The sequence below is a fragment of the Bufo bufo genome, chromosome 3 (genome assembly GCF_905171765.1).
Source record: "Bufo bufo chromosome 3, aBufBuf1.1, whole genome shotgun sequence".
NCBI classification, from domain to species: Eukaryota; Metazoa; Chordata; class Amphibia; order Anura; family Bufonidae; genus Bufo; species Bufo bufo.
This window is the reverse complement of record NC_053391.1, coordinates 469143605-469170889: the sequence shown is the minus strand read 5'-3', so window position 1 is coordinate 469170889 and position 27285 is coordinate 469143605. Positions and strand designations below refer to the sequence as shown.

At 45.2% G+C, this 27285-nt stretch overlaps 1 protein-coding gene across 1 annotated transcript in view; it reads left to right on the top strand.

The window, feature by feature from the left end:
• The window catches only part of MYO16 (myosin XVI), a 441642-nt gene that overhangs the window by 340780 nt on the left and 73577 nt on the right, over positions 1 to 27285 (top strand). Inside the window, exon 35 of the mRNA XM_040422330.1 lies at positions 25871 to 26017. Within this exon, the coding sequence (XP_040278264.1) occupies positions 25871 to 26017 (147 nt within the window). The remainder of the gene's footprint in view (positions 1 to 25870; positions 26018 to 27285) is intronic.

Genomic DNA, 27285 nt, shown 5'->3' with positions numbered 1-27285 from the left:
CTTCATGTCAGCAGAGAATCAGTCTCTTCATGCCATAGCAGAGAATCTGGCTTCATGTCAGCGCAGAATCAGTCTTCATGTCATAGCAGAGAATCAGGCTTCACGTCACCCACCACGGGAACAGGCCACTGTCACACATTTAGGCCCCGGCACCCAGACAGAGGAGAGCGGTCCCGTAACAGAGAATCTGGCCTTATGTCAGCGCAGAATCTGTCTTCATGTCATAGCAGAGAATCAGGCTTCACGTCACCCACCACTGGAACAGGCCACTGTCACACATTTAGGCCCAGGCACCCAGGCAGAGAAGAGAGGTCCAGTAACAGAGAATCTGGCCTTATGTCAGCGCAGAATCTGTCTTCATGTCATAGCAGAGAATCAGGCTTCACGTCAGCCACCACTGGAACAGGCCACTGTCACACATTTAGGCCCAGGCACCCAGGCAGAGGAGAGAGGTCCCGTAACAGAGAATCTGGCCTTATGTCAGCGCAGAATCTGTATTCATGTCATAGCAGAGAATCAGGCTTCACGTCACTCACCACTGGAACAGGCCACTGTCACACATTTAGGCCCCGGCACCCAGACAGAGGAGAGCGGTCCCGTAACAGAGAATCTGGCCTTATGTCAGCGCAGAATCTGTCTTCATGTCATAGCAGAGAATCAGGCTTCACGTCAGCCACCACTGGAACAGGCCACTGTCACACATTTAGGCCCAGGCACCCAGGCAGAGGAGAGCGGTCCCGTAACAGAGAATCTGGCCTTATGTCAGCGCAGAATCTGTATTCATGTCATAGCAGAGAATCAGGCTTCACGTCACCCACCACTGGAACAGGCCACTGTCACACATTTAGGCCCCGGCACCCAGACAGAGGAGAGGTTCATTCAACTTTGGGTTGCCCCGCAATATAATGGTAAAATGAAATTAAAAATAGTATTGAATGAGGAAGTGCCCTGGAGTAGAATAATATATTGTTAAGGGGAGGTAGTTAATATCTAATCTGCACAAGGGATGGACAGGTCCTGTGGGATCCATGCCTGGTTCATTTTTATGAACGTCAGCTTGTCCACATTGGCTGTAGACAGGCGGCTGCGTTTGTCTGTAATGACGCCCCCTGCCGTGCTGAATACACGTTCAGACAAAACGCTGGCCGCCGGGCAGGCCAGCACCTCCAAGGCATAAAAGGCTAGCTCTGGCCACGTGGACAATTTGGAGACCCAGAAGTTGAATGGGGCCGAACCATCAGTCAGTACGTGGAGGGGTGTGCACAGGTACTGTTCCACCATGTTAGTGAAATGTTGCCTCCTGCTAACACGTTCCGTATCAGGTGGTGGTGCAGTTAGCTGTGGCGTGGTGACAAAACTTTTCCACATCTCTGCCATGCTAACCCTGCCCTCAGAGTAGCTGGCCGTGACACAGCTGCGTTGGCGACCTCTTGCTCCTCCTCTGCCTTCGCCTTAGGCTTCCACTGGTTCCCCTGTGACATTTGGGAATGCTCTCAGTAGCGCGTCTACCAACGTGCGCTTGTACTCGCGCATCTTCCTATCACGCTCCAGTGTAGGAAGTAAGGTGGGCACATTGTCTTTGTACCGGGGATCCAGCAGGGTGGCAACCCAGTAGTCCGCACATGTTAAAATGTGGGCAACTCTGCTGTCGTTGCGCAGGCACTGCAGCATGTAGTCGCTCATGTGTGCCAGGCTGCCCAGAGGTAAGGACAAGCTGTCCTCTGTGGGAGGCGTATCGTCATCGTCCTGTGTTTCCCCCCAGCCACGCACCAGTGATGGGCCCGAGCTGCTTTGGGTGCCACCCCGCTGTGAACATGCTTCATCCTCATCCTCCTCCACCTCCTCCTCATCCTCGTCCTCCTCGTCCTCCAGTAGTGGGCCCTGTCTGGCCACATTTGTACCTGGCCTCTGGTGTTGCAAAAAACCTCCCTCTGAGTCACTTCGAAGAGACTGGCCTGAAAGTGCTAAAAATGACCCCTCTTCCTCCTCTTCCTCCTGGGCCACCTCCTCTTCCATCATCGCCTTAAGTGTTTTCTCAAGGAGACATAGAAGTGGTATTGTAACGCTGATAACGGCGTCATCGCCACTGGCCATGTTGGTGGAGTACTCGAAACAGCGCAACAGGGCACACAGGTCTCGCATGGAGGCCCAGTCATTGGTGGTGAAGTGGGTCTAATCCGCAGTGCGACTGACCCGTGCGTGCTGCAGCTGAAACTCCACTATGGCCTGCTGCTGCTTGCACAGTCTGTCCAGCATATGCAAGGTGGAGTTCCACCTGGTGGGCACGTCGCATATGAGGCGATGAGCGGGAAGGCCGAAGTTACGCTGTAGCGCAGACAGGCGAGCAGCGGCAGGGTGTGAACGCCGGAAGCGCGAACAGACAGCCCGCACTTTATGCAGCAGCTCTGACATGTCGGGGTAGTTGCGAATGAACTTCTGCACCACCAAATTCAGCACATGCGCCAGGCAAGGGATGTGCGTCAAACCGGCTAGTCCCAGAGCTGCAACGAGATTTCGCCCATTATCGCACACCACCAGGCCGGGCTTGAGGCTCACCGGCAGCAACCACTCGTCGGTCTGTTGTTCTATACCCTGCCACAACTCCTGTGCGGTGTGGGGCCTGTCCCCCAAACATATGAGTTTCAGAATGGCCTGCTGACGTTTACCCCGTGCTGTGCTGAAGTTGGTGGTGAAGGTGTGTGGCTGACTGGATGAGCAGGTGGAAGAAGAGGAGGAGGAAGCTGAGTAGGAGGAGGAGGAGACAGGAGGCAAAGAATGTTGCCCTGCGATCCTTGGCGGCGGAAGGACGTGCGCCAAACAGCTCTCCGCCTGGGGCCCAGCCGCCACTACATTTACCCAGTGTGCAGTTAGGGAGATATAGCGTCCCTGGCCGTGCTTACTGGTCCACGTATCTGTGGTTAGGTGGACCTTGCCACAGATGGCGTTGCGCAGTGCACACTTGATTTTATCGGACACTTGGTTGTGCAGGGAAGGCACGGCTCTTGGAGAAGTAGTGGCGGCTGGGAACAACATACTGTGGGACAGCAAGCGACATGAGCTGTTTGAAGCTGTGTGTGTCCACTAGTGTTGAGCGCGAATATTCGAATTGCGAATTTTTTTCTCGAATATCGCAATTTCGAGATTTCGCGAATATTTAGAATATCGTTCTATATATTCGCGAAATCGAATATTCGTTTTTTTTCTTTTTTTTTTTATTATTTTTTTTTCTTTCCCACTTCCCTAAAGTTGTTCTTACCTGTCCTTTGGATTCCTGGCTTCCTGGCTGCTCCAGTCAGTGGCGTTTTCAACTTACTGCTATATTCCATATTAGCTAAATTACAATCTAATCTATATGTGTATTTTACGAAATTTCGCAATAGTCGCAATTGCGATGCGAGTAATATAACACGAAATATTCGCATGAAGATTTCAACTTAGCACTGCTATACTCCATATTCTAGCCTAATATTGAATATAGCTGTGCTGTTAGCACTGCTATATTCCATATTAGGCTAGAATATGGAGTATAGCAGTGCTAAGTTGAAATCTTCATGCGAATATTTCGTGTTATATTAGTCGCATCGCAATTTCGACTTTTTCAAATGTTCTTAATATTGCTCTAACTTCGTCTTTTAGAAATTTCGTAATATTGCTCTAACTTCGTCTCTTAGAATATTACGAATATTCTAAAAGACGAAGTTAGAGCAATATTACGAAATTTCGTAAAATACACATATAGATTGTAATTTAGCTAATATAGTGCTATAATCCCTTTTTTTCCCTGTAATTTTTTTTTGCCTCTTCTGAACTTAAGTTTTTTAAAATATGTACACTATTAAAAATTATTACTATAGCAGTATATTAGCTTAAATACAATCTATGTGTATTTAACGAAATTTCGTAATATTGCTCTAACTTCATCTTTTAGAATATTACGAATAATCTAAAAGACGAAGTTAGAGCAATATTAAGAACATTTGCAAAAGTCGAAATTGCGATGCGAGTAATATAACACGAAATAGTCGCATGAAGATTTCAACTTAGCACAGCTATATTCCATATTCTAGCCTAATATGGAATATAGCAGTGCTAACTTAACACAGCTATATTCCATATTAGGCTAGAATATGGAATATAGCAGTGCTAAGTTTAAATCTTCATGCGACTATTTCGTGTTATATTACTCGCATCGCAATTTCGACTTTTGCAAATGTTCTTAATATTGCTCTAACTTCGTCTTTTAGAATATTCGTAATATTCTAAGAGACGAAGTTAGAGCAATATTACGAAATTTCGTAAAATACACATATTAGCCTAGCCATAGTCATTAGCATAGGAACGTTGCCTTATACTATCAAGATAAAATTTTCACAATATGCGAAAAAATAATTTCGCGATAATTGGAATAATTGCGAATATTCGATTTCGACGAATATAACACGAATATTCATGCGAATATTCGCGAAATATCGCGAAACCGAATATGGCACCTCCCGCTCATCACTAGTGTCCACCAGCCTAAATGACAGCATTTCATAGGCCAGTAGTTTAGAAATGCTGGCATTCAGGGCCAAGGATCGAGGGTGGCTAGGTGGGAATTTACGCTTTCTCTCAAATGTTTGTGAGATGGAGAGCTGAACGCTGCCGTGTGACATGGTTGAGATGCTTGGTGACGCAGGTGGTGGTGTTGGTGGTACATCCCATGTTTGCTGGGCGGCAGGTGCCAACGTTCCTCCAGAGGCGGAGGAAGAGGCCGAGGCGGCGGCAGCAGCAGAAGAGGTAGCAGGGGGAGCCTGAGTGACTTCCTTGTTTTTAAGGTGTTTACTCCACTGCAGTTCATGCTTTGCATGCAGGTGCCTGGTCATGCAGGTTGTGCTAAGGTTCAGAACGTTAATGCCTCGCTTCAGGCTCTGATGCAGGGCCGGCGTCATAACCCGGCATCCCCGGGCAAGTGCCGGGGCCCAATGCTCCTGGGGGGGCCCACTGAGCTGCTATGAGCACTTCCATCAATACAGATGGGAGCTCTCACTGCTGTCATTTCACATACGCAGTACCCCTCTGGTGGGCCCCCTGAGCTGCAGAGACTCAGGACACGCCCCCTCTACACAGGACACGCCCCCTCTACACAGGACACACGCTGCCTGAGGAGACTGGAGAGAGACCGCACGGCTGGAGCTGGAGCAGAGAAGTGTGGAGACAGTCTGTGAGTGAGTCTGCACTGTGACTGTCTCTTCTCTGTGGGACAGAAGGAAAGGGGGGGGGGGACACTGCTGCTTCATTCTATTTAGTTGTGTTACTGTTTTATTAAGCTGATTGTCTCCATGACACCTGCCCCCCCCCACCATATCCTGTCCTATATCACCCTTATGGAGCCCCTGCTGTCTCCTTTCCTCCCTCATGTATTCAGAGCTCCTGTCCCACCCTCCTATCTCCTATTGCTGCCCTGCACAGACCTCCTGCCACTACTTGTATGAATCCCCCTCAGAGCCCCTTCAACCTACTTGCTGTGTCCACCCCTCCTGTCCATCCAGGGCCCCAGGCCCCTGTCTCACTCCTCTGCCTCTCATTATGGTGGCATCTGAACCGCATTCACCATAAGGACCTTCTAACATCACAGGGTCATGTGACTGTGCCCCCCACCCTGTACTGTGCCCCTTTATACCCTGCATTGTGCCCTCTTACCACACTCTGTGCAGTGCCCATAGTCATTCCCTGTACTGTGCCCTCTTATACCCTTTTATCCGGTCACTGTATGGCGGTGTTATCCTTGTATGGCGGTGTTATCACTATATGGCGGTGTTATCACTATATGGCGGTGTTATCACTATATGGCGGTGTTATCACTATTTGGCGGTGGTATCCAATAACTGGATGGCCATAACTGTATCCCTTTCTGCCCACACCACTTTTTTTAGACCTGGCATGAGCGGGAAAAGATACAGATTGCGGTGTTAAGGACCTTTGCGCCACATCTGTGTCAGAAATACGCCTAATATAGACGTATTTCTATATAATAAATGACCCCCTAATCGTATGATTATTCGGGGGGTGGGGCTAATATCTTTATATTATATAGATTCTAGTGTATTATACTGTGCCCTGTATTTCCCAGTAGAAAATGATCCTTGGGAAGCACAGTCCTCATCCCTGACCACCAGGACCAGGCAGCGCTCTGTCAGTACATGGCGGCCTCCCCTCTCCTCCATGCTGCTCCGCTGTGTACTGGGGCTTATTCTGACACTAGGGCTGGGTTCACATCACATTTTTGCCATCCATTTAATGCATACTGAAAATGTATGCGTTAACAGATGCCTCAGACTGATGCCGTACAGTGGCGTCCGTTCACCATACAGTTCCATGGTAAAAAAACATATACGTTAACGTATGCATTTTTTACTTGACTCTGCAGGATACAAAAACGTGGAGTGCTGCACATGTGTATACATCAAACCGATAGGAAAAACGTAATGTGAACACACATTGGGGGGGAGGGGGGCGTACTAAATTTCGCTGTGGGGCCCAGTCAGTTCTAGCTCCATCACTGCACATCTCCTTCTCTCCTCCAGGCCTGGCTCACTGCTGCAGCGGGCCGCCGTAGAGAAGGAGCGCAGGGAGCTGCGGTTAGTGAATGACAGGACCACCAGCTCCCCTGCAATGATAGGTATGTGAGGCGGCCACTGGGGGGTCATTCATCACACTGTGAGGGTCCCTTACACAGTATAATGACTCCCAGTGCCCCCCATTTAGTATAATGATCCCCATTGACCCTCCATTTAGCATAATGACCACCAGATCCCCCATTAAATATAATAACCCCTCGTGCCCCCTCCATACAGTATAACCCCCAGTGTGGGGGCGACTGGGGGTCATTATTCTGAATGGAGGGTCACTGTGGGGTCATTATACTGTGAGGGCCCTTTACATAGTATAATGACCCCCAGTGTCCCCCATTTAGTATAATGATCACCAATGACCCTCCATTCAGTATAATGACCCCCAGAGCCCCCTCCATACAGTATTCCCCCCGTGTGGGGGCTACTGGGGGTCATTCAGGGCCGGCTCCAGGTTCATGTGGGGAGCTGGGAGCTGCGGTTAGTGAATGACAGGACCACCAGCTCCCCTGCAATGATAGGTATGTGAGGGGGCCACTGGGGGGTCATTCATCACACTGTGAGGGTCCCTTACACAGTATAATGACTCCCAGTGCCCCCCATTTAGTATAATGATCCCCATTGACCCTCCATTTAGCATAATGACCACCAGAGCCCCCATTAAATATAATAACCCCTCGTGCCCCCTCCATACAGTATAACCCCCAGTGTGGGGGCGACTGGGGGTCATTATTCTGAATGGAGGGCCACTGTGGGGTCATTATACTGTGAGGGCCCTTTACATAGTATAATGACCCCCAGTGTCCCCCATTTAGTAATGATCACCAATGACCCTCCATTCAGTATAAATACCCCCAGAGCCCCCTCCATACAGTATTCCCCCAGTGTGGGGGCTACTGGGGGTCATTATTCTAAATGGGGGCGACTGGGGGTTATTATTCTGAATGCAGGGCCACAGGTGGTCATTATACAGTGGGGGGGAATTGGGGGTTCATTATACTGTGTGAAGGGCCACTAGTAGTCATTATACTGTATAGGGGCCACTGGGGGTCATTATACCGTGTAGGAGCCACAGGGGGACATGTCAATGTAAAAAAATGCCTCATGGGGGCCCACTGGGATTTATCGCCCAAGGGCCCACATGAACCTGGAGCCGGCCCTGCTCTGATGGCACAGCGTGCAAACCACTCGGGTCTTGTCGTCAGCACATTGTTTGAAGAAGTGCCATGCCAGGGAACTCCTTGAAGCTGCCTTTGGGGTGCTCGGTCCCAGATGGCGGCGGTCAGTAGCAGGCGGAGTCTCTTGGCGGCGGGTGTTCTGATTTTGCCCACTGCTCCCTCTTTTGCTACGCTGTCGGCTCGGTCTCACCACTGCCTTTTCCTCCGAACTGTGAAAGTCAGTGGCACGACCTTCATTCCATGTGGGGTCTAGGACCTCATCGTCCCCTGCATCATCTTCCACCCAGTCTTCCTCCCTGACCTCCTATTCAGTCTGCACACTGCAGAAAGACGCAGCAGTTGGCACCTGTGTTTCATCATCATCAGAGACGTGCTGAGGTGGTATTCCCATGTCCTCATCATCAGGAAAAATAAGTGGTTGTGCGTTAGTGCATTCTATTTCTTCCACCGCTGGGGAAGGGCTAGGTGGATGCCCTTGGGAAACCCTGGCAGCAGAGTCTTCAAACAGCATAAGAGACTGCTGCATAACTTGAGGCTCAGACAGTTTCCCTGATATGCATAGGGGTGATGTGACAGACCGATGGGCTTGGTTTTCATGCGCCATCTGTGCGCTTTCTGCAGAAGACTGGGTGGGAGATAATGTGAACGTGCTGGATCCACTGTCGGCCACCCAATTGACTAATGCCGGTACCTGCTCAGGCCTTACCATCCTTAGAACGGCATTGGGCCCCACCAAATATCGCTGTAAATTCTGCTGGCTACTGGGACCTGAGGTAGTTGGTTCACTAGGACGTGTGGCTGTGGCAGAACGGCCACGTCCTCTCCCAGCACCAGAGGGTCCACTAACACCACCACGACCATGTCCACATCCGCGTACGCGTCCCTTATTAGATGTTTTCCTCATTGTTCCCGTTCACCACAATTTTGAGAATGTCAAATTTGGGAATAGTTTTTCACCCCAGAACAAAAACTGTGCTTTTACGGTCACTACAAATAATTTGACCAGCTCAAACAGTACAGATTTGGTTGAATAGAAATGTGAGGCCTATTTTTTTTTGCGCTGTGTGACAGGTATACGTTTAATCACAGAATTAGACTTGTATCTGCACGGTAGCGTGTGTGTTAAGTTTTTCTGAATGACACTATCAGCACCTTGAATCGAAGATATCCTTTTTGGGATAGATTTCAAGTAGGCCTCATATAGCATAAACTACTTCGTTATTTTGAGAATGGCAAATTTGGGAATAGTTTTTTAACCCAGAACAAAAACGGTGCTTTTACGGTCACTACAAATAACTTGACCCGCTAAAACAGTACAGATTTGGTTGAATAGAAATGTCAGGTCTATTTTTTAGGCGCTGGGTGACAGGCTCAACTTGCCCCTGATGTAGTATATGGCCAAAAAATAACCAGACTGTTGATGGTTAAATGCACTTCGGTGACACAGGCTCAGCCTGCAGCTGATGTAGGATATAGCAAAAAATAACCACACTATTGATGGTTAAAAGCACTTGGTGGTAGCTTGTGCTGGCGCACCACAAGCCACAAAATGGCCGCCGATCACCCCAGAAAAAAGTGATTTAAAAACGCTCTGGGCAGCCTAAAAAAAGTTAGCAAGTCGATATTAGCACTTCAATGATCCACAGCTGGAGATCGATCACAGAATGAAGTCTTTTGGAGGAGTTAATCTGCCTAATCTCGCCCTAACGTCGCAGCAGCAACCTCTCCCTATGCTTGAATCAGCAGAGTGACGTGCAGCGCTACGTGACCCAAGCTTATATAGAGGCTGGGTCACATGCTGCACTGGCCAATCACAGCCATGCCAATAGTAGGCAAGGCTGTGATGGCCTCTTGGGGCAAGTAGTATGACGCTTGTTGATTGGCTGCTTTGCAGCCTTTCAAAAAGTGCCAAGAAAGCGCCGAACACCGAACCCGAACTTTTACGAAAATGCTCGGGTTCGGGTCCGTGTCACAGACACCCCAAAATTCGGTACGAACCCGAACTGTACAGTTCGGGTTCGCTCATCCCTAGTCACCACCCATCTTGAAAAGTTTCCCCCCTCACATATACCAATGTGCCACAAACAGGAAGTTAATATCACCAACCATTCCCATTTTATTATGGTGTATCCATATAAATGGCCCACCCTGTATATTAGTTAATTTATACAAGAACTAGCAGAAGCACCCAGCTTCGCATGGGTATATTTCATCTATTTCATTTTATGTTTCCGTGTGTCGTAAAAAGATAGATAGTTTCCCCCATAACAGTGACCTCTACAGTACCCGCCCCTTTAACAATGACCTCCACAGTGCCCTCCCCTTTAACATTGACCTCCACAGTGCACGCCCCTTTAACAATGACCTTCACAGTGCCCGCTCCTTTAACAGTGCTTGCCCCTTTAACAGTGACATCCACAGTGCCCACCCCTTTAACAGTGCCCGCCCCTTTAGCATTGACCGCCCCTTTAACAGTGACTTTCACAGTGACCGCCCCTTTAACAGTGACTTATACAGTGACCGCCCCTTTAACAGTGACTTTCACAGTGACCGCCCCTTTAACAATGACTTTCACAGCGACCGCCCCTTTAACAGTGACTTTCACAGTGACCGCCTTTTTAACAGGGACCTTCATAGCGCCCGCCCCTTTAATAACAGTGACCTCCACAGTGCCCACCCATTTAATAACAGTGACCTCCACAGTGCCCGCCCTTTTAATAACAATGACCTCCACAGTGCCCGCCCTTTTAATAACAGTGACCTCCACAGTGCCCACCCATTTAATAACAGTGACCTCCACAGTGCCCGCCCTTTTAATAACAATGACCTCCACTGTGCCCGCCCCTTTAAAAACAGTGACCTCCACATTGCCCGCCCCTTTAAGCAGTAAAGAAAAATAGGTTATGGAAACCTGGAGTAAAACTGTGTTTATAGCAGTTGGGATTTGAAGAGAAAGACTTGCAGGCTTGTATTGGGGGGGGGGGGGGGGGGCTCATTTTTTGGGAATATCTCAGGAACGGTACGTCCTAGAGAGCTGAGGTCTTAAACCTTCCCGGACACCTGATGTACCTGTGTGCCAAATTTGGTAAAGATCCGTCTAGACAGATGTCTAGACAGAAACTCATTTTTATATATATAATAGATTAATAGAATTTATACATATATATTGAATTATTGATCATGTGTATCAGTTGTTTATTTTAATTACTGCAGTTGTACAGCAAATTGGTCAGTGTAATGTGTAGATAAAATATTTCCTCTAGAAAAAAAACACAATAAAAGTAGAGTAAAAACTGGAAATCAACTGAAACCAATAATACCGAAATAAAATGACACATGTAATAATGTTCTAGCAGTAGCCTGATATGGGTCTTTTGTACTAACAGCTACTGATCAATTAAGCATGCAGATATGATATATTGCCTCTGAGGAAGGAGCTAAGGAACTTTTAAAATGCATTTAGCATTGTGAGAAGAACTAATTCTAACCACATATACCGGGGATCAATAAATCTGCTACCAGAAAAGTGGGATACAACTTTATTAACTAAACAAATCGATCATCATGAGGTATTGGTGTTTTACCAGTGTCAATGCACATGTGCGAGAACTAACTGGCCGACTGAGTGAAGTAGAAGTGCAGCCAGCCAGTCTCAGGGGGAACACGTGAGGTTCACGGTGGACCGACGAGGGGCCAAATAATATAACACACAGTTCATCAGTTTACTCCCGGTTAGCAGATAGCCTCCCTGGGCTGGCAGCACAGTGTTGAGGTGGACAGCACGAAATCCTCCGGGGCACACTCTGTGGTAGGAAGCATCAGCCAAGATGGTGGTTGAGGTGCCCTTGATGTTAAGGGTGCTTGTTGCGGCTGAGTCCTTTGATGAATTTTGTCGTGACGCCAGTAACGTTAATGGTGGTACAACCATAGTTAGTAATAATGAGATAGACAGTGGTAAGATGCAACTCACAACTTTTACTTTGGATGTCTTTCAGTTGCAGTAGTACAATTATGCAGTCTTTAGATGATACAGAGGTAATTCTGCAAATCCACTGTTTAAGGCTTGTCAGGTTTTTGTGGTTTTGGAGCAGTGGGTTACTTCAATGTCAGTGGAACTTCTGGTGAGGTTGCCAGAGGCTAAGGTATCCTTCATCTAAAATATCCCAAAGGTCCTTTCTGCCTGGGTTACGGCTTTTATTCTTTGGATGAAGTTAAATTTGTCCTTCTCTCTTGTCCCTCTTCTGGACTAGAACTTTTCTTTAGAGCCGACGTGCTGGATCTGCATCTTTTCACTCTCTGATCTTCACACTGACCTGTGGTCTCAACTGAACTGATCTCCACTAACCACTGACCTGAACTGAACTAATCTTCTCTAACCCCTCTCACTAGGCCTGACCTGAGTATATATAGGACCTGAACTTTATCCCCATCTAGTGGCGGGATGTATAAATTACACCTAATAGGCCTGTTAACAGGGATTTTGCAGTTACACAAATGCAAAACTATACATTAAGATACAATGCAATTATTAAGATGAAAAAGTATTTTTAAGCAGTGCCCACACACACACGTAGTGGGACGCTGCAGAAGAAGCAAGTGAAAAAAAAATAGATGGCCATGAACTATACAAGGAGTATGTGAGAAACACTTTTAAGCATGTGTGATCCCTGCTTCTATTATATTGGTCATAGTATAGGACCGTAAATGGTGATGGCAATAATTGAGGACATTCATTGGAAGTAACATTGTTGTGTGGAAAATGTTAATATCCTGCTTCAAGTCTACTTTGAAGACCCCATATCAGGCTACTTCTAGACCAGATTCATATGTGGTCCTTTTAATTCTATAGTATTCATTTTAGTTTTTACTCTAATTTTGTTGTGTTTTTTTGGAGAAAACATTTTTTTATGTCATTTTAGCCACCAGTCTTAATACTCCTTGCACTGGCGCATAATGCATTTAAATTATGTAGAGGCGCCAGGCCGCCAGCCTCTACATAACTTAGGCAAATCCACTGCCAACCTAAATCTATGCCAGCTCCTTTATTGGTGCAGATTTAGATCATTTCTATGCCTAAAACAGGTGTAGAAAATGATAAATGAGACGGGCCGGCCAGACTGCCCCCTTCCCGGTGCACACCCACTTTTTTTTAGATCTGGTGTGAATGGGGAAAAGTCGCAGATTCGCTCGCAAATTGGCATATATCTAATAATAAATGACCCCCTTTATCTATAGATTAGACTGTCCTATTTGCTGGACAACTGCAATAATTAAAATAATCAAGTAATACGCAGGATCAATATATGTATATAATAATGCATGTAATTCGTTTGGTGTTATTCACGATATGCTATATGCAATATATTACTTTTTATTTGTCTATTGATTGTATAGACCTATATCTTGATCGAGCTATCATATACATTGATTAGCAAATATTTACACTTAGAGTGCATTTGGAAAGTTTTTAGACCCTTTCACTTTTTCACATTTTGTTAACCACTTCCAGACAGGGCCATTTACCCCTTTCCTGACCAGGCCTAATTTTGCAAATCTGACATGAGCCATTTTATGTGGTAATAACTTTGGAACGCTTTTACTTATCCAAGCCATTCAGAGATTGTTTTCTCGTGACACATTGTACTTCATTTTAATGGTAAATTTGAGTCAATATGCCAAAATAAATTTTAATTATAAAAAAAATACAAAAGTTAACAATAATTAGAAAAAATTTACTGTTTTCTAAATTTATGTTGGCATCATTCTGGTAATTTAATTTTATTCTTTTAGGATGTTAGAAGGTTTAGAATTTTAGAAGCAAATTTTGATATTTTTAGGAAAATTTCCAAAGTCAACTTTCTTAAGGATCAATTCAGTTCAGAAGTCACTTTGTGGGGCTTACATAATAGAACCAACCCACAAATGACCCCATTTTAGAAACAACACCCTTCAAACTATTTAAAACTGGTTTTAGAAATGTTGTCAACCCTTTAGGTATTCCACAGGAATTACATATCTGTAAAGAATAAATCAAGGCAACTGGACGTACTGTAGAATTCTTGAAAATGTTTCACTTGTTCTTCCAACGAGCTTGATCGAGCTATCATATACATTGATTAGCAAATATTTACACTTACAGTGCATTCAGAAAGTCTTTAGACCCTTTCACATTTTGTTAACCACTTCCAGACTGGGCCATTTACCCCTTTCCTGACCAGGCCTAATTTTGCAAATCTGACATGAGCCATGCGAAATGAGAACCTTCACAGACTCAGGATATAAAGCAAAATAGAGGTTGACATTTCAAAATTTAAATTTTTTTAGCAGATTTTCCATTTTAATAATTTTTTTCCTGAAACACATCAAGGGTTTACAACAAAGCAGGCCTCAATATTTATTACCCGGATTCTGTAGTTTGCAGAAATACCCCATATGTGGTCATATACCGCTGTTTGGGCACACGACAGGGCACAGAAGGCAAGGAGCGCCATACGGTTTTTGGAGGGCAGATTTTGCTGGAATCGTCTTTGGGAACCATGTTGCATTTTAAGAGACCGTGAGGTTCCCCCACAGTCAAAACCCCCAAAAAGTGTGTTTCATAAAAAAAATTATACTTGGGTGTGAAAATGAAAAATTTTTTATTTTACAAGAAAATGGTGCTTTAGGCCCAAACTTTCTTTTTCACTAAAGATAACAGGAGAATATACCCCCACAATTTGCTACCCACTTTCACCTGAATACAGTAACACCGCAACTGTGGTCGTAAACTGTTATTTAGGGATATGCCAGGGCTCAAAAGGGAGGGAGCGGCATCTGGATTTTCTAACATGGAATTTTCCGGCAGGGTTTTTAAGAGCGATAATTTTTTAAGTTTTTTTGTTGAATGAGCTGTGTGAGGGCTTATTTTGTGCGGGACAAGATGTAGTTTTTATTGACACCATTTTGGTGTACATTTGACTTTCTGGTTGCTTTTTATCTAATTTTTTGGGAGGTAAAGTAACAAAAAAAACTGTTTGGTGTCATTTTTCGTTTCCGTTTAATTGATGGGGTAGATCATGTGATATTTTTTTGATCCGGTCATTACGGACGCAACAATACCAAATATATCTTTTTTTTTTTTTTACGTTTTACACAATAGAAAAAATTTTTTGAAAAAAAATCATATCTGTGTTGGCATTTTCTTAGAGACATTATTTTTTTCACTTTTCTGGCTATAGTCTTGTGTAAGGGCTTGTTTTTCACGGGATGAGGTGATGTTATTATTGCTACCATTTTGGGGTACATACGACTTTTTGATTGATTGATATTATGTTTTTTGTGAGGTGACTAAAAAACGCTGTTTTGGCATAATTTGTATTTGTTTTTTTCTACACCATTCACTTGATGGGGTAGATCATATGATATTTTTGTAGAGCCTATTGTTATGCACGCAGCGATACCAAATATGTCTATTTTTTTTTTACACAATAAGAGCATTTTCAGAAAAAAATCATGTTTTTGTGTTGCAATTTTCTTAGAGACATATTTTTTTTTATTTTCCTGGCTATGGTCTTGTGTGGGGACTCATTTTTTGCGGAATGAGGTGACGTTTTTATTGCTACCATTTTGGGGTACATATGACTTTTTGATTAACATTATGTTTTTTGGGAGGTGAGCTAAAAATCTGTTTTGACGTAATGTTTATTTATTAATTTTTTATGACATTCACCTGATAGGGTAGATCATATGATATTATTATATGTGAAACTTTTTTCAGAACACTTTATTTTTTTATTTTTTATTTTACACTTTGTGTCACCCATAAGGTCATACAAGACCTCTGGGGGACATTTAACTTCATATTTTTTTTTTTTCTATTGATTTATCCTGTAACTGGGGCTGACATAGTAGCCCCAGTTACAGTGGAAATACGCCCCCCAAGAGAGGATGTACAGCATAATACAATGCTGTACAGATTCAATGCAGGGCTGATAGTGGTCTATGGAAGACCTGACAGATCCTGCACTCTCCCAGCCCCGGCGGTCACATGACCACCGGGCCAGGACAGGAAGCGGCATAGCGTTTCCTGATCTGTATACACAGCGCTCGTTGAGCGTTGTGTATACAGCGATCTAGAAGACAGGGACACTGAGGAACGGTCCCTGCCTTCTCTCTGGGGTGCCTTGCTGTCACTGACAGTGGGCTCCCCGCTCAGCAGCTGCACAATTAGCGTGCAGCTGCCATCTCTGAAAGGGCATTCATAAACATCCGATCAACCCGACCGTCCAGGACGTTTATAATCAATGGGCGGTCGGGAAGTGGTTAAGTTTTCACCTTGTGCTAAAAAAAAAAAAAAAAAAATCTAATTTCCCCCCATCAGTCTGCACTCAATCCTCCTTAATGAGAATATGAAAACAGAAGGAGAAACTAAAATTTCTCATGAACATAAGTATTCAGAAATTTAGCTCTGGGGGGTTTCTATTTCTCTTGACAACCTTTAGATGTCTCTATGTCTCTACACATTTATTGGAGTTCACCTTTGGAAAATTCAGTTGATTGGAGTTGGATATGATTAGGAAAAATACACCCCTGTCTATAAGGTCTCAAGGCTGACCAAAAGTTTAGGAGGAGAAAATAACTGCCTATACATCCCAGAGACATGATTGATCTAACATTGGAGGATATTTAGTCAGAGGATTATCATAGTTACAGTTAGATAAGTCTTGTGCAGAGCTATTTACAATAATTATTTGACCTAAAGATTTGAGCAGGAAAGATTTGTTTTTAAATTAAATGCCATACATGGAGCCTCCTCGACTGTTAAAAATAATTTGTGGCAGAATTGTTTATTTCCAACAGATTTACTGTTTACAGTAGAGATTACGAATATATGTTACCTAGGCCTACACATAAGTGTCAGGCCATATGAGTTTCCCTCCGCCTTTCAAATGTACAACAGACACAATTGAAACAATACTACACAATCAACCAACAAGCATGTCTGTTTAGTTTTAAAAAGACCAACATACATGCATGTTTAATTTTAAAAATTTTTACTATCCAATTAGATATCCCCCATGTTAGTCAATAGGTAAAAATGAAATAAGAAAGGAAAAAATGCAGAGAGAGAGAGAGAGAGAGAGAGGCAAGTGGATAGGCTGGAGGGGTTGGAGGATGGTTGAATAGAGCTATTAGTATATTCATCCATACCTCAGTGAGAAAAGCACTATAATGCTTGTCTCTGGGTCTGATTAATCTTTTCGCTGGAAAAGAATTGAGGGTTGGGGTGTTTATCCTGGATTTTTGCCTGTCCCGGTAAAAAGTGGACTCCTCTTTCTCCAACAACAAACGTACAGTAATATATTTTTACTACACACCTTGTCCTCCTTAGTTCTTAAATGGAAGAAGTTTCACAAAAAACAGGACCCTTTCTAGAGCTGGCCATCCCTCCAAATTAAGTAATTTGGTGAAAGGGGCCTTGGTAAGAGAGGTTACCAAAAACCAAATGATCACTCTGGCTGAGCTCCAAAGATCCTTTGTGCAGATGGGAGAGACTTCCAGAAGGTCGAAAGGTCAACCATCACTGCAGCATTCTTCCAATCTGGGCTTCAAGGTAGAGTGGACAGAGAGAAGTCTCTTGTCAGTAAAAGGCACATGAAAGTTTGCAAAAAAAAAGGATTCTCAGACTGTGAGAAACAAGGTTCTCTGGTCTAATGAAACCAAGATTGAGCCTTTTGGCCATGTTTGGAGGAAACCAGGTATTGCACAATACAATCCCTACAGTGAAGTATAGTGATGGCCGCAGAATTCTATTGGGGTGCTTTTTAATGGCTGAAACAGGGAAACTTCTCAGAGTTTAGGGAAAGATGAATAAAGCAAAGTATAGTGATATTCTTATTGAAAACATGAACACTGGTGCTTTTCATCTCAGACTGGGCTGAAGGTTTACCTTCCTACAAGACAGTGATCCTATGTACACAGCCAATAAAACACAAGAGTGGCTTAAAGGCAACTATGTGAATGTCCTTAAGTGGCCTAGTCAGAGCCCTGACTTGAACTCAATCCAAAATCTCTGGAAAGACCTAAAATTGGCCATCCACCAATGGTCTACTCTCTATCAAACCAGACAGAGCTTGAGAGGATCTGCAAAGAAAGATGGCAGGAAATCCCCAAATACAGGTGTGCAGACTGGAGGCTGTAATAGCTGCTAAAGGTGCTTCAACTTAATACTGAGTAAAGGTTCTGAATTCTTATGTCATTGTTTTAGTTTTTCCTTTTCAATTAATTAGCAAAGATTTTGAACATTCTGGGGGATATTTATCCAACTGGCATAGTTGCCCATAGCAACCAGATTCCACCTTTTATTGATCACAGCTCCTTTGGAAAATTAAAGGTAAACCTGATTGGTTGTTATGGCCAATTAAGCCAGTTCTACTTTACACCTGTTTGATAAATCTCACCCCTCATGCTGTGATGCATCTGTAAAGTAAAAAAAAAAAAAAACAGGAAACACGTGCTTCCTGGGCAGAAACATCTTCCCCTCACTGAGATTAAGGAAGCCGTTCCATAGTAGTAATAGGCAAGACCCTCTACTTGACTTATAGGCCTATTATCTGTATATTCCAGTGCAAGCCTGCAGCTTGCGGCACTGCATTAGAATATACTGATTCTTGTACTCTGTAATTAGAGTTGAGCGAACACCTGGATGTTCGGGTTCGAGAAGTTCGGCCGAACTTCCCGGAAATGTTCGGGTTCGGGATCCGAACCCGACCCGAACTTCGTCCCGAACACGAACCCCATTGAAGTCAATGGGGACCCGAACTTTTGGGCACTAAAAAGGCTGTAAAACAGCCCAGGAAAGAGCTAGAGAGCTGCAAAAGGCAGCAACATGTAGGTAATCCCCTGCAAACAAATGTGGATAGGGAAATGAATTAAAATAAAAATTATAAAAATAAAAATTAACCAATATCAATTGGACAGAGGTCCCATAGCAGAGAATCTGGCTTCACGTCAGCAGAGAATCAGTCTCTTCATGCCATAGCAAAGAATCTGGCTTCATGTCAGCAGAGAATCAGTCTCTTCATGTCATAGCAGAGAATCAGGCTTCACGTCACCCACCACTGGAACAGGCCACTGTCACATATTTAGGCCCCGGCACCCAGACAGAAAAGAGAGGTCCCGTAACAGAGAATCTGGCCTTATGTCAGCACAGAATCTGTCTTCATGTAATAGCAGAGAATCAGGCTTCACGTCACCCACCACTGGAACAGGCCACTGTCACATATTTAGGCCCCGGCACCCAGACAGAGGAGAGAGGTCACGTAACAGAGAATCTGGCCTTATGTCAGCACAGAATCTGTCTTCATGTCATAGCAGAGAATCAGGCTTCACGTCACCCACCACTGGAACAGGCCACTGTCACACATTTAGGCCCCGGCACCCAGGCAGAGGAGAGGTTTATTCAACTTTGGGTTGCCCCGCAATATAATGGTAAAATGAAAATAAAAATAGGATTGAATGAGGAAGTGCCCTGGAGTAGAATAATATATTGTTAAGGGGAGGTAGTTAATATCTAATCTGCACAAGGGATAGACAGGTCCTGTGGGATCCATGCCTGGTTCATTTTTATGAACGTCAGCTTGTCCACATTGGCTGTAGACAGGCGGCTGCGTTTGTCTGTAATGATGCCCCCTGCCGTGCTGAATACACGTTCAGACAAAACGCTGGCCGCCGGGCAGGCCAGCACCTCCAAGGCATAAAAGGCTAGCTCTGGCCACGTGGACAATTTGGAGACCCAGAAGTTGAATGGGGCCGAACCATCAGTCAGTACGTGGAGGGGTGTGCACAGGTACTGTTCCACCATGTTAGTGAAATGTTGCCTCCTGCTAACACGTTCCTTATCAGGTGGTGGTGCAGTTAGCTGTGGCGTGGTGACAAAATTTTTCCACATCTCTGCCATGCTAACCCTGCCCTCAGAGGAGCTGGCCGCGACACAGCTGCGTTGGCGACCTCTTGCTCCTCCTCTGCCTTCGCCTTGGGCTTCCACTGGTTCCCCTGTGACATTTGGGAATGCTCTCAGTAGCGCGTCTACCAACGTGCGCTTGTACTCGCGCATCTTCCTATCACGCTCCAGTGTAGGAAGTAAGGTGGGCACATTGTCTTTGTACCGGGGATCCAGCAGGGTGGCAATCCAGTAGTCCGCACACGTTAAAATGTGGGCAACTCTGCTGTCGTTGCGCAGGCACTGCAGCATGTAGTCGCTCATGTGTGACAGGCTGCCCAGAGGTAAGGACAAGCTGTCCTCTGTGGGAGGCGTATCGTCATCGTCCTGTGTTTCCCCCCAGCCACGCACCAGTGATGGGCCCGAGCTGCTTTGGGTGCCACCCCGCTGTGAACATGCTTCATCCTCATCCTCCTCCACCTCCTCTTCATCCTCGTCCTCCTCGTCCTCCTCGTCCTCCAGTAGTGGGCCCTGTCTGGCCACATTTGTACCTGGCCTCTGGTGTTGCAAAAAACCTCCCTCTGAGTCACTTCGAAGAGACTGGCCTGAAAGTGCTAAAATTGACCCCTCTTCCTCCTCTTCCTCCTGGGCCACCTCCTCTTCCATCATCGCCCTAAGTGTTTTCTCAAGGAGACATAGAAGTGGTATTGTAACGCTGATATTGGCGTCATCGCCACTGGCCATGTTGGTGGAGTACTCGAAACAGCGCAACAGGGCACACAGGTCTCGCATGGAGGCCCAGTCATTGGTGGTGAAGTGGGTCTGATCCGCAGTGCGACTGACCCGTGCGTGCTGCAGCTGAAACTCCACTATGGCCTGCTGCTGCTCGCACAGTCTGTCCAGCATATGCAAGGTGGTGTTCCACCTGGTGGGCACGTCGCATATGAGGTGGTGAGCGGGAAGGCCGAAGTTACGCTGTAGCGCAGACAGGCGAGCAGCGGCAGGGTGTGAACGCCGGAAGCGCGAACAGACGGCCCGCACTTTATTCAGCAGCTCTGACATGTCGGGGTAGTTGCGAATGAACTTCTGCACCACCAAATTCAGCACATGCGCCAGGCAAGGGATGTGCGTCAAACCGGCTAGTCCCAGAGCTGCAACGAGATTTCGCCCATTATCGCACACCACCAGGTCGGGCTTGAGGCTCACCGGCAGCAACCACTCTTCGGTCTGTTGTTCTATACCCCGCCACAACTCCTGTGCGGTGTGGGGCCTGTCCCCCAAACATATGAGTTTCAGAACGGCCTGCTGACGTTTACCCCGGGCTGTGCTGAAGTTGGTGGTGAAGGTGTGTGGCTGACTGGATGAGCAGGTGGAAGAAGAGGAGGAGGAAGCTGAGTAGGAGGAGGAGGAGACAGGAGGCAAAGAATGTTGCCCTGCGATCCTTGGCGGCGGAAGGACGTGCGCCAAACAGCTCTCTGCCTGGGCCCCAGCCGCCACTACATTTACCCAGTGTGCAGTTAGGGAGATATAGCGTCCCTGGCCGTGCTTACTGGTCCACGTATCTGTGGTTAGGTGGACCTTGCCACAGATGGTGTTGCGCAGTGCACACTTGATTTTATCGGACACTCGGTTGTGCAGGGAAGGCACGGCTCTCTTGGAGAAGTAGTGGCGGCTGGGAACAACATACTGTGGGACAGCAAGCGACATGAGCTGTTTGAAGCTGTGTGTGTCCACCAGCCTAAATGACAGCATTTCATAGGCCAGTAGTTTAGAAATGCTGGCATTCAGGGCCAGGGATCGAGGGTGGCTAGGTGAGAAATTTACGCTTTCTCTCAAATGTTTGTGAGATGGAGAGCTGAACGCTGCCGTGTGACATGGTTGAGATGCTTGGTGACGCAGGTGGTGGTGTTGGTGGTACATCCCATGTTTGCTGGGCGTCAGGTGCCAACGTTCCTCCAGAGGCGGAGGAAGAGGCCGAGGCGGCGGCAGCAGCAGAAGAGGCCGAGGCGGCGGCAGCAGCAGAAGAGGTAGCAGGGGGAGCCTGAGTGACTTCCTTGTTTTTAAGGTGTTTACTCCACTGCAGTTCATGCTTTGCATGCAGGTGCCTGGTCATGCAGGTTGTGCTAAGGTTCAGAACGTTAATGCCTCGCTTCAGGCTCTGATGGCACAGCGTGCAAACCACTCGGGTCTTGTCGTCAGCACATTGTTTGAAGAAGTGCCATGCCAGGGAACTCCTTGAAGCTGCCTTTGGGGTGCTCGGTCCCAGATGGCGGCGGTCAGTAGCAGGTGGAGTCTCTTGGCGGCGGGTGTTCTGATTTTGCCCACTGCTCCCTCTTTTGCTACGCTGTTGGCTCGGTCTCACCACTGCCTCTTCCTCCGAACTGTGAAAGTCAGTGGCACGACCTTCATTCCATGTGGGGTCTAGGACCTCATCGTCCCCTGCATCGTCTTCCACCCAGTCTTGATCCCTGACCTCCTGTTCAGTCTGCACACTGCAGAAAGACGCAGCAGTTGGCACCTGTGTTTCGTCATCATCAGAGACGTGCTGAAGTGGTATTTCCAAGTCCTCATCATCAGGAAAAATAAGTGGTTGTGCGTTAGTGCATTCTATCTCTTCCATCCCTGGGGAAGGGCTAGGTGGATGCGCTTGGGAAACCCTGGCAGCAGAGTCTTCAAACAACATAAGAGACTGCTGCATAACTTGAGGCTCAGACAGTTTCCATGATATGCATGGGGGTGATGTGACAGACCGATGGGCTTGGTTTTCATGCGCCATCTGTGCGCTTTCTGCAGAAGACTGGGTAGGAGATAATGTGAACGTGCTGGATCCACTGTCGGCCACCCAATTGACTAATGCCTGTACCTGCTCAGGCCTTACCATCCTTAGAACGGCATTGGGCCCCACCAAATATTGCTGTAAATTCTGCTGGCTACTGGGACCTGAGGTAGTTGGTTCACTAGGACGTGTGGCTGTGGCAGAACGGCCACGTCCTCTCCCAGCACCAGAGGGTCCACTAACACCACCACGACCATGTCCACGTCCGCGTCCGCGTCCCTTATTAGATGTTTTCCTCATTGTTCCCGTTCACCACAATTTTGAGAATGGCAAATTTGGGAATAGTTTTTCAACCCAGAACAAAGAGTGTGCTTTTACGGTCACTACAAATACTACAAATAACTTGACCAGCTAAAATAGTACCGATTTGGTTGAATAGAAATGTGAGGCCTGTTTTTTTTTTTGCGCTGTGTGACAGGTATAGGTTTAATCACAGAATTAGACTTGTATCTGCACGGTAGCGTGTGTGTTAAATTTTTCTGAATGACACTATCAGCACCTTCAATGTAAGATATCCTTTTTGGGATAGATTTCAAGTAGGCCTCATATAGCAGAAACTAGTTATTTTGAGAATGGCAAATTTGGGAATAGTTTTTCAACCCAGAACAAAAAGTGTGCTTTTACGGTCACTACAAATAACTTGACCAGCTAAAACAGTACAAATTTGGTTGAATAGAAATGTCAGGTCTATTTTTTAGGCGCTGGGTGACAGGCTCAACTTGCCCCTGATGTAGTATATGGCCAAAAAATAACCACACTGTTGATGGTTAAATGCACTTGGGTGACACAGGCTCAGCCTGCACCAGATGTAGTATATGGCCAAAAAATAACCAGACTGTTGATGATTAAATGCACTTCGGTGACACAGGCTCAGCCTGCAGCTGATGTAGTATATGGCCAAAAAATAATCAGACTGTTGATGATTAAATGCACTTCGGTGACACAGGCTCAGCCTGCAGCTGATGTAGTATATGGCCAAAAAATAACGAGACTGTTGATGGTTAAATGCACTTCGGTGACACAGGCTCAGCCTGCAGCTGATGTAGTATATGGCCAAAAAATAACCAGACTGTTGATGGTTAAATGCACTTCAGTGACACAGGCTCAGCCTGCAGCTGATGTAGTATATGGCCAAAAAATAACCACACTGTTGATGGTTAAATGCACTTCGGTGACACAGGCTCAGCCTGCAGCTGATGTAGGATATAGCAAAAAATAACCACACTATTGATGGTTAAATACACTTGGTGATAGCTTGTGCTGGCGCACCACAAGCCACAAAATGGCCGCCGATCACCACAGAAAAAAGTGATCTAAAAACGCTCTGGGCAGCCTAAAAAAAGTGAGCAATTCAATATCAACACTTCAATGATCCACAGCTGGAGATCGATTACTGAATGAAGTCTTTGGAGGAGTTAATCTGCCTAATCTCGCCCTAACGTCGCAGCAGCAACCTCTCCCTACGCTTGTATCAGCAGAGTGACGTGCAGCGCTACGTGACCCAAGCTTATATAGAGGCTGGGTCACATGCTGCACTGGCCAATCACAGCCATGCCAATAGTAGGCAAGGCTGTGATGGCCTCTTGGGGCAAGTAGTATGACGCTTGTTGATTGGCTGCTTTGCAGCCTTTCAAAAAGCGCCAAGAAAGCGCCGAACACCGAACCCGGACTTTTACGAAAATGTTCGGGTTCGGGTCCGTGTCACGGACACCCCAAAATTCGGTACGAACCCGAACTATACAGTTCGGGTTCGCTCATACCTATCTGTAATGGATACAATTCTATTACTTAATACAAAGGGTAATCCAATGACTGCATATTGGGGTCCCCTTGGGGGCCTACAAAAAGTGTCAAAAATGAATATAAAACAAAATAAGAAAAACAAAACAAAAAAACAGGCATCACTGAAAATGCCCATACTATTAAAAAATTTTTTTTTCAAAGTTTAGATTTTTTTTAAGTATTAAAACACAAGAAACTATTTAAATATGGGCTTGTTGTAATAAATTGACCCGGAGAATGAAGGTTTTACCACATACTGAACAAAATAAAAACAAAACCCATAAAACTGTGGTGAAATTGCGTTTTGTTCCAATTCCACCCCATTTGGACATTTTTTTTGCAGCTTCTCACTACTCTGTATGTAATAATAAATTGTGCCATTAGAAAGTATAATTTTTCCCACAAACAAAAAGACCTCATTCACTTATGTGAACAAGCAAAAAAGTTATGGCTCCAGAAAGGCAGGGAGTAAAAACAAAAAAGCAAAGATGGAAAATCACAATGTCCGGAAGGGATTAATGGGAATATATAGTCATATACCTATTGTTGAAATCACTGAGCCACACAAAAGGCTGACCTTTCCTGCTCTATAGAGGTTACTTCTTAGGAGTCATTTACAGTAATTGTCATTACTAACAGGATCACAATGAAATGTAACATCTCTATTATAAAGCTGGAGGCAGAGAACACAGGATCTGTCATTGATAACAGATAGCTAATACACTTCCCCTCTCTGCACAATGACCTCCATAGAGCATGTCTAGAACACTCTTCTATAAAAGATCAATTGGTAAACTTTGGACTACAGGTTCCTATGGACCATGTGGCTCTTGTAAAGCATATGTCTGAATGCAATTAGCAGAACTGAGCACCAGTCCAAGACTGTGGTCCACAAAATCATTTATAGAAAATTCAAAGAAATCAATCAGAAAATAAAAAAAGATTGGTAAAAAGATTATATGCTGTATCAGTACTTGGTTTTAATTAGTAAAACCAATCTAAGTGATATCTTATTATTTAAAAATTTACAAAAGTAATATTATCCTGTCTATAATTATAAATACTGTCTCGCATGCTAGCAGAATTCATGACCTAGAAATTCAAACATCTGCCACCTGTAAAGTACTTTTACACAGGCCAATTATCAGGATGGAACGGAATCATATGAAGCTCATTTTCAATAGTTGGCCAGTGTAAAGCTGCCACCAGTCAACCAAAAATTAGCAAGGGGTTTTTCATAAGGTGAAAATTTTGTTGATGTGCACCCAAAATTATCTGGGCAGCAGATTTTCTGTGCTGCCCAGAAACAATGAATCTGTAGTGAGGTGATTGCTGCATGTACATAAATGCAGCTCTCACCTCGGCTCATGATCTGACAATTATCGGGAATAAGCAATTTGTTCCTGATAATTGCCTGGTCAGTCGGGTCATGTAAAAGGGCCTGTGTTTATTGTCAGAAAACCTATGACGCATATAGCATACAATGAATAGCATTCAACAGTATATAACATTACACTCATTCACAAATCTTTTTATTTTCAAGGTCTTGCGATAAATCTGAACACAAGCAGTGCGGAAGATACTAGAGAGCCAGATACCCAAGATGATAATGCAAATAATCCAGATAATCAGCCATCGAGCACTTTAGCTACCTGTCTACCATGTGACAATGGGAACTCTGTAACTAGCGGTGAGTTTGTTCTTACCATATGTATGCATTTCTGAATGTTTTACAGTTTGGATAAAGGAAAATATCAATAAGGCTACTTTCACACTCGAGTTTTGGGCAGATTCATCATGGATATGCAAAAACGGATCCTTTACAATAATACAACCACATGCGTCCATCATGAATGGATCAGTTTGTATTATCTGTAACATAGCCAAGACGGATCCGTCATGAACTCCATTGAAAGTCAATGGGAGACAGATCTGTTTTCTATTGTGCCAGAGAAAAAAACGTATCCGTCCTGGCACACAATGTAAGTCAATGGGGACAGATCCGTTTTTTCTATTACTTCAGTTTCGTCAAGAGGACAGCAAAATGCTGCAGGTAGCGTTTTGGTGTCCGCCTCAAGAGCGGAATGGAGACTGATCGGAGGCAAACTGATGCATTCTGAGCGGATCCTTTTCCATTCAGAATGCATTAGGGCAAAACTGATCCGTTTTGGACCGCTTGTGAGATCCCTGAACGTATCTCACAAACGGAAAGTCAAAACGCGAGTGTGAAAGTAGCCTTATATAAGCCACCTGACTGTGAGTAATGAACACTAATAATCAGGTAAATCACTACATTCATTCCAATAACAAATAAATGATTGCATAGATTTCATTGCTATCAATTACATTGTACAATACAAGGGTACCCCACAATTAGAGATGAACGAATCGAAGCTGACGAAGTGGAATTCAGTACCGAATCCGAATTTCCTCATGCTTGGTGGTAACGAATCACATTTTTCTCCTAAAATGGCTGCTGTACACGTTAGGACATGGAGTAAGGAACTATGTGAACAAGGGATCACCCACAATGCCATGCATGCAGCCAATCAGCAGCCAGCCAGCCCTGTGATGTCACAGCCCTATAAATAGCATCAGCCATCTTGGATTCAGTCATTTTCCAGTGTACTTAGTGCAGGGAGAGACATTAGCAGGCGCTTGGGACAGTGCTAGGAAATACTTGAAAACTTGCATTTTGCTTAATAGCAGTTCAGGGAAAGAGCATTTGAAGTGTAGGGAAAGGATAGGGAGGAATTATTCCACAGTATTGAAGCAGAACAGGGTCCAAGTGGGGAGTGTACAGCCTGGGTAATAGGAACAATCCTATTACACCTTGCTGCACTGACTGCGGATCCAAACTGCCATTATACTGCTGCTCATTTCAGGTTTGCAATATCTCTGTAATTCCAGCAAACCGTTGTTGTTATTGGGGTCTTATTAGCCTTCTGCGGTGCAGTT